An 8,145-nucleotide genomic window follows, 5' to 3' on the forward strand; every position below is an offset into this window, starting at 1 on the left:
CAATCACGTTCATTATAGCCGACCACCCCTCCAGTACTGCAGGTGTGGGGCGACTACCTTTGGTAGTGTCCCCCACCATCTGCAATGTCAAGGTTGGCAGAGTGCTGATCGATGGGGGCGCAGGCCTCAACCTCCTCTCCAAGGATGCCTTCGAGAAGCTGCAGGTGCCCTCCAGGCGCCTAAAGCCGTCACTTCCATTCTGCGGAGTGACACCCAGGCACTCCCTGCCCCTCGGGCAGGTCGGGCTACCCGTAACCTTCGGGAGTCGGGACAACTTCCGCACGGAAAATGTCCTCTTCGACGTCGTGGAGCTCCCCCTCCCCTACAACGCCATCCTCGGGCGTCCGGCGCTCGCCAAATTCATGATGGCAGCGCATTATGCGTCTCTCACGGTCAAGATGCCGGGCCCAGCAGGCCCCATCTCCGTGACTGCCGACTCCAGCGGCGCCGTTTCTCGCGCCGAGCAGTCGTACATGGCTTTGGTCTCAGCCCAGGCCGAGGTCGAAGCCTGCCCAGGGGGCCCGGGACCCTCTTCATCCAAACCCCGACTCGCCGCCGACGCCTCTATTCCTACGAAGGAGGTCGTGGTGGACGAAGATGCCTCCCAGGTCATCCGAATCGGTGGTGACTTGGACGACAAATAGGAAAGCGTGCTCGTCACCTTCCTCCGGGCTAACGCCGACGTGTTTGCATGGCAACCATCAGAAATGCCCTGGATCCCTAGGGAGGTGATTGAGCACCACTTGCCTGTGCGCCCGGACGCACGCCCGGTGAAGCAGAAGGTTCGGCGGCAGGCGCCTGAGCGCCAGGAGTTCATCCGGGAGCAGGTCAGCAAGCTCCTTGATGTCGGATTTATCCGAGAAGTCCTCCACCCCGAGTGGCTGGCGAATCCAGTTATCGTCCCGAAGGCCAATGGCAAGCTCCGCATGTGCGTGGACTACACCGACCTAAATAAGGCTTGCCCTAAAGATCCTTTTCCCTTGCCCCTCATAGATTAGATTGTAGATGCAACCGCGGGATGTGATCTTTTGTGTTTTTTAGATGCAAACTCTGGGTACCACCAAATTCGCATGGCCATAGAGGATGAAGAAAAAACTGCTTTTACCACCTCGGTGGGGACTTATTGTTATATGTTAATGCCTTTTGGTTTGTGCAATGCTGGGTCTTCTTTCCAGCGCGCTATTCGCATCACCCTTGATTCGCAGGTTGGCCGCAACGTCGAGGTCTGCATCGACGATCTCGTGGTCAAGTCCTGAGACAGCGCCACCCTGCTCGACGACCTTGCCGAGACTTTCATCAGTCTCCACACTACCCGCCTAAAGCTCAACCCCGAGAAGTTTGTCTTCGGGGTACCCGCGGGCAAGCTCCTCGGTTTCTTGGTTTCTAGCCGATGAATCGAGGCCAATCCAGAGAAGATCCGGGCCATCAAGTAGATGCGACCCCCGGCTCGACTCAAGGAGGTCCAGCATCTCGCCAGCTGCATGGCGGCCCTCGGGCGCTTCATCTCCAAACTTGGGGAGCGGGGGCTCCCCCTCTTCAAGATTCTAAAGAAGACTGGTCGTTTCGACTGGATACCGGAGGCTGAGCAGGCCTTCCGCGATCTGAAGAAGTACCTCACCTCACCACCCATGCTGGTGGCTCCGTCCGAAGGCGAGCCGCTACTACTCTATGTATCGGCCACTCCTCAGGTCGTAAGCATGGTGCTGGTGGTAGAGCGCGATGAGTGCGCGGGGCCAGGTGCTGGGTCCCAGCTCCCGACCGCCCCCGGGCACTCACCCGTCCTGGCGGCTCCCCCCGAGCAGGGGGTCCAGCCCGAGCACTTGGCTCCCCCCGAGCAGGGGGTCGAGCCCGAGCACTCGGCTCCTCACGACCAGGGGGTAGAGCCCGAGCAACCGGTCAGCCCCCGACCACGCCGCCGAGCCTGGGGGCTGCGACAGCCCCTCGGGTAAGGCCGCGGTCCGGGCCCACCGGGTACAACGACCGGTGTACTTCGTCAGTGAAGTCCTCTGGGAGGCCAAAACAAGGTACCCCCAGGCTCAGAAGCTGCTCTACGCCGTGCTCATCACATACCGGAAGCTGCGCCACTACTTCCAAGTGCACAAGGTCTCGGTGGTTACCACGTATCCACTGGGACCTATCCTCCGAAACTGAGAAGGCACCGGGCGTGTTGTCAAGTGGGCGGTGGAGCTGGCGGAGTTCGACCTGCACTTTGTTAGTCGCCAGGCAATCAAAAGCAAGGCACTCTCTGACTTCGTGGCAGAGTGGACACCCATCCCCGAGGTCATCCCAGAAGAGATTTCTGCATATCCCGGGCACGATGCGCCTGGGTACTGGATCATGCACTTCGACGGTTCCCTCTCGCTGAAGGGCGCGGGGGCCGGAGTGGTTCTCACCTCCCCAATAGGTGAAGAACTCCGGTACGTCGTGCAGCTACAGTTCCGCGCATCCAACAACATGGCGGAATATGAAGGTCTCATCGCCGACCTCTGAGCTGCAGTGGGCCTTGGGATTCGTCGCCTCCTGGTCAAGGGAGACTCCCAGCTGGTGGTCAACCAGGTATCCAAAGAGTACCAGTGCACGGATCCTCAAATGGCGGCGTACGTGGCAGCAGTCAGGAAGCTGGAGAAACGCTTCGATGGCCTGGAGCTGTGGCACATCCCTCACCGCGACAACGCTCTGGCTGACGAGCTCTCCCGCCTGGCCTCCTCCCGTGCGCACGTCCCTTCCAGAGTCTTTGAAGAAAGACTAACACGACCTTCCGTCCTGCCTGCCGAACAGGACGAAGGGGAAACCTCGAACTGAATTCAAGGGACCCCGGCGGTGCCCTCAGTGCGAATCCCCGTCAGGGTGCCATTGTCCGGCGAGTGCGCTGCACTTGCTGAATGTTCTCAAGATGCCTCGTGGATGGGCGACATCCGAGGGTACTTGAAGGAAAAGTTCCTTCCCGGGGATGAGGCATCTGCCGAAAGAGTTGCTCGGCAGTCCAAACGCTATGCCATAGTCGATGGGGATCTCTACCGGCGTAGTGCAGGCGGTATTCTCCTAAAATACATCTCCCGGGCAGAAGGCGGTGAGCTTCTCGCTGAGATCCATGAGGGCGAGTGCGGTGGCCATGCATCGTTCCGCACGCTGGTCGGGAAGGCCTTCCGGCAAGGTTTCTACTGGCCTACAACCCTCCAAGATGCTTCCGAGCTGGTTCGGTGCTACAGAACGTGCCAGTTCCACGCAAAGTAGATTCACCAGCCAGCTCAGGCTCTTCACACCACCCCCCTGTCATGGACTTTCGCGGTCTGGGGGCTGGACATTCTGGGTCCATTCCCCCGAGCAATCGGGGGCTATGAGTACCTCTACGTCGCCATCAACAAATTCACCAAGTGGCCGAAGGCGGTCCCAGTCATCAAGGTGACCAAGAACGCGGTGCTCTAGTTTATCCGCGGCATCACCAGTCGCTTCAGTGTCCCGAACCGGCTCATCACCGACAATGGCACCCAGTTCACAAGTGCCCTGTTCGGGGACTACTGCGAAGACCTTGGTATCAAGCTCTGCTTCGCCTCCATCGCTCATCCTCGGAATAACGGGCAAGTTGAGCACGCCAATGTGGAGATACTGAAGGGCCTCAAAACCCGGACCTATGATGTGCTCGCAAAGCACGGGAAGGGATGGGTGGACGAGCTATGGGCTAATCGGACCACGCCAAGCCGCGCCACCGGGGAGACTCCATTCTTCCTCGTGTACGGCGTTGAGGCGGTCCTCCCCTCCGAGCTCACTCTAGGCTCCCCTCGGGTGCACGCCTATTCTGAAGGCGAACAGGAGCAGTAGAGGCGCGACGACGTCGACTACTTAGAGGAGCGCCGGCGGCGTGCTGCCGTCCGGGCAGCTAGTTACCAGCAAAGTCCGCGGCGCTATCATCAGTGCCATGTCCAGGCCCGGTCTCTCGAGGTGGTGGGGGACCTAGTTCTCCGACACGTCCAGTCGCACGAAGGAAAGAATAAGCTAGCCCCTATGTGGGAAGGTCCCTACACCGTGATCGGGGTCCCGCGAGAAGGTTCTTTCAGGCTGGCTGCAGAAGACGGGCAACCGCTCCCCAACCCATGGAACATCGAGCACCTGTGCAAGTTCTACCCGTAGATGGCCATGCTCGCGGCTCAGGTCAACGAGGCAGGGGGCTTCCCCCCCGCCCAAGTTGACCGGGGGCTACCACTAGCTGGGTAAGTCACCCAACCTTGTAAAAAATTATTAATTCAGTATGAATATTAATGTGCAATCGTGTGTCAATTTCATTTTTCTGGATTCCATATGTTTAATCTGTCTGGTGAGATGCTCGATTGCGCGAGAAAAGTTCGCTCTCTCATTTTCCCCGCTGATAAAAGAATCCCGATCGGTATGCGTGAGGGCAGTTGCCACTGACTTACGTCTGATGTGGTAGGCTGTGGTGTTCGGTGTCGTGGCAGGCTCCCAGGCACTACCGAGTCCCTAGGCGCCCTGGGTAATCCTATCGCTCGAGCTGCTTGAGTAGTCCGGAGCCTAGGCCCTAGGGGCGGGCTGTCAGTGCTCGGTCTAGTCTGTCATACCCGGGCGCCACCGAACCATAGGACCTCTGGGTTATGCCTCTGTCCGCTCTTGTCCACCAATCTGGGTATTCGAGAGGTCTCGGATCAAAAACGAGAGTAGTCTATCACAAGTACCGCACTAACAGAGCGCACCAAACAAGGATTTTCTCCATTCTCTCTTAAGTCACAGATCGACAATCAAAGCAAAAGCAGCTTGACCGTGAGGGCCTCGATGCCTAGGTCGCTGCTCGGCCCCAAGGGTCCTCGGGTGGTCCTACCACTTAAGCATGAGTGGTCGAGATCACCCGACCCCGGGCTCCTCGCGCGCCCCTTAATGCTCGGGCGCCCTAGCCGAGGGAACCAAGTCTCCGGGCACCCCGAGCTCGGAGTGCATACCCCTCCTGGATCGGTTGGCCGAAAGGCCGATAGTTGTCCAGTGAGTGGTTAAATTCAGATGAATTTACATTCAATAATATTTTGTTCCCGAGTCGTCCTCAGGGGCCCTCGTATTCTAATCTGCCCTGTGAGATGGTCTCCTCGCGCACAAAACCCTACCGTGTGTCCACTTTTTCCTAGAACGACAGAACGGTCCGTAGAAAGGTGTACCGTACGTGCGGTAATGCCTGATCGAAGTCTTTCATGGTGGTCGTGGTGTTCGGTACGCTTTCAAGGGCCCCGAGCACTACCGAATCCCTGGGCACCCTGGGTAATCCTATCGCTCGAGCCGCTCGAGTAGTTCGGAGCCTAGGCCTCAGGGGTAGGCTGTCGGTGCTCGGTTCGGTCCGTCTTAAGCCCGGGCACCACCGAACCATGGGGACTCTTGGTCGCATTCCCGCCCGCACGTGTCTCCGGTCTGCTGACTGAGTGGTCGCAAGATGGAAAAGTGTTCACCGGTCATGGCGTGCTCCGTGTTGGATCGATCTATCTCCCGAGCAAGGAAGTTCGTGTCTTTGTCTCTTGACTTAGCCGATGCGGACTCACGAGGGTTCGGGGGCTGAGCGCACCAAGAAGGACGGTCGGGACGACTTCGTTCTCGGGGATGGAAAGGTCGGATCAAACCGACTAAATACTCCTCGGGGCATCAAGGCAAAACATCAGAAGAAGCACTAAGTACTCAAGAATACTGGAGTTGCGAGCCCGAAGAAAAGCTTCCATTATATTTACAAAGGGAATACAAGCATTTCTAAGGGATCACTCCCGTATTTACATCAAGTCAAAGAAAAATGAAAGAAGAAGAAACTACAAAAAGCCTAATCGGAGTCGGCGTCAGAGTCGGAGTCTTCACGGCCACCCCCGGGGGCTGGCGGCGGCGGCACTTCCCACTTGAAGCCGGCCGCCACCTCGGCAGCGGTGTTCCGAATCGCTTCCCGGGAGGCCTCTTCCTTGGCTTCGACTACTCCTTCCTGAGCTGGCTCCAGCGGGAAGTTCGACTCTCTGCTCCGGTAGCAGGCCAGGATGTGCTCGGCCACCGCTTGGGCCAAGCCGCGCCCTTCCCGGGCGGCAAGCTCCTGGACGGCCCAGGGCAGCGCCTCGAGGCGCCCACAGACCTGCTGGAATCCCAGGACGAATCGGCCAGGACCGTCGCCCTTCAACTCCACGACGAGTCGCCCAAGGCCGGCCCTCGCCACGGACCGCTGCATCCTCCAGAGTGTGTCCTCCAACATATGCTACAGGCTGGCCCGCACGACAAAGGCGGCCTCGAGCTTCTCCTTCGCGATCCGCAGCTCCTCCTTGAGCCCCTGGCCCCCGGCCGCGCCAGAAGAGCCGGTGTCGGGTGCATGGCCGGCGGCCTGCTTCACCTGCGCTGCCAGCTTGGATAGAGCCCACTCACGGGCGGTCAGCTCAGCCTCGTGCTTGGCGATCTGCTCCTCCCTGGCAGTGGCGATCGCCACCGCCTCGGCAGCCTCAGCCTCCCGGCGGGTTAGCAAGTCCTCTCGGGGGCTCAAGTCTACCGCCGTGATCTCGGTGTCGACCTCCCGGATGGCGACGTCCTCCTCCCAACGTCGGAGATCTCCTTCGATGTCCTGGAGCTCCCCTGCCCAACGTTGGAGGTTGGCGCGTGTCCGGTCGGCCTCGCCTTCTCGACGGGTTAGGTCGGCCTGGAGTGCCTCCACCGCCCTCTTTGGCTCGCGACCGCCTCCTCCCGCTCCTGCACCTGCCTCTCCCTGGCAAGGGCCTCAGCAGCCTGCTGCCGCGACGCCTCAGCCAGGCGGGCGGCGTCTTCTCGCTCCCGTGCAACTTCTGCGCGGGCGTTCTCCAAAACTTCTCGCTCCCGCGTGACTTCCGCGCGGGTATCCTCCAAAAACTTCTGCTCCTGTGTGCCCTCCGCACGGGCCTCCTCCATGGCACTTTGTTCCTCCTCGTTGGCGGCGCGCACTACGACGAGCCGGGCTTCGAAGGAGCGCCAAGCAGTCATGAGCTGCGCTCTCTCCGTGGCCAGTGCGACGCGCTCCACCTCCAGTTGCGCGGCCTCCGCCGCCGCGGCCGCCTCCAGCCACTCCATCGCCTCCCGGACGCTCCCCAGCGCGGTCGGGAGGGGTTCGGTGGGCTGGCTGGGCGGCGGCTGGGCGTTGGGTCCCCTGCGAGCCTCCCTCGGTGGGCTCGAGGTCCCCGAAGACTGCTGCACGATCATCCGCCCCGGGCTCGGCACGCTCGAGGTAGGGTCGGATGGCGCGGAACGCTCTGGCGGGGCTGCGTCTCCGTCTCAGCCGCCGCGTCTGCCGGCACCCTCTCGGCCACCGCATCCGCCGGTCCCGGCAAGGACATCGCGTCCACCGGTTCTGGCTCTGCCACCGCGTCCGCTAGTTCCGGCACCGCAGCCCCGTCCGTCTGCCCCGTCTCCGTCGCCGTGTCCACTGGCCTCGGCCCAGCCGCCGCGCTTGCCAGCCCTGGCTCCGCCGGCGCGCTCAGCTCGGGGACTGGTGCCGGCCTCGGTGCCTCCGGTCGCCCCTGGCCCTCAGCGGCGCCCGCAGGCGGCCTGCAGGAGAAAGACGAAGATAAAAACCGAAGCTTAGTTCAGGCGAAGCATGCCCAAGAAGGAATGAAGAACAAAACTTACGCGGTCTTCGTCCCTCGATATTGCCATTTGGCTGCCGGGATCCTGAACTCCGGGCCCGATAGCTCCGGCCCGGAGTCCTCCCTCATCCTCTTCCACCGGGGGCTTGGCGGGGCCACCGCGAGGTCTCCGGGCGCCGGATCGGGCCCCATCCGAACGAGGCACGGTTCCAGAACCGGGAACGCCGCCGCTGCCGATGGCGACAGCGGGGACTCCGGCACGGGAATGAAGAGCCGGGGGCGCTTCCCCCGGTCCTCCGGCGCCGCCGCTGCTCCACTGCCACCGGTGCCTCCTCCTCTGGTGCGACAGCTGCTGCTCGCAGCGGCCCCACCGCTGGCCTGCGGCTCGCCGCTCGCGGCGCCCGGGCCACCTGTCCGCACCGGACTGCTCGCGGCCCCCTCGCTGGCCACCTCATCCAACCCAGGGAGCTTGGGGGCCTCGGGGCTCTGGCTCCTCGGTCGGTCGACGAGCCCCTGGGCGTCGAATTCCGGCAGCTGCGCCTGGATCGCCACGCGCTTGGGGTTGGCGCAGAGCGCCATT

General features: G+C 61.5%; 1 protein-coding gene across 1 annotated transcript; it reads right to left on the bottom strand.

The window, feature by feature from the left end:
- Positions 1–7,178: 7,178 nt before the first annotated feature.
- Positions 7,179–7,757, bottom strand: LOC133901531 (predicted GPI-anchored protein 58). Its single transcript, XM_062342876.1, has 2 exons — positions 7,609–7,757; positions 7,179–7,527 (listed from the first exon to the last, which is right to left on the bottom strand). Exons 1-2 carry the CDS (start codon positions 7,755–7,757, stop codon positions 7,179–7,181), a joined length of 498 nt encoding a protein of 165 aa, XP_062198860.1.
- Positions 7,758–8,145: the final 388 nt, after the last annotated feature.

The sequence above is a fragment of the Phragmites australis genome, chromosome 20 (genome assembly GCF_958298935.1).
Source record: "Phragmites australis chromosome 20, lpPhrAust1.1, whole genome shotgun sequence".
Classification (NCBI taxonomy): domain Eukaryota; kingdom Viridiplantae; phylum Streptophyta; class Magnoliopsida; order Poales; family Poaceae; genus Phragmites; species Phragmites australis.

Bases quoted from the DNA above. Each gene is read 5' to 3' on its own strand.
- LOC133901531 (XM_062342876.1), bottom strand. From the start codon at position 7,757: ATGGGGCCCGATCCGGCGCCCGGAGACCTCGCGGTGGCCCCGCCAAGC. The intron at 7,528-7,608 runs GTAAGTTTTGTT...TTTCTCCTGCAG, and splicing joins TATCGAGGGACGAAGACCGC to GCCGCCTGCGGGCGCCGCTG.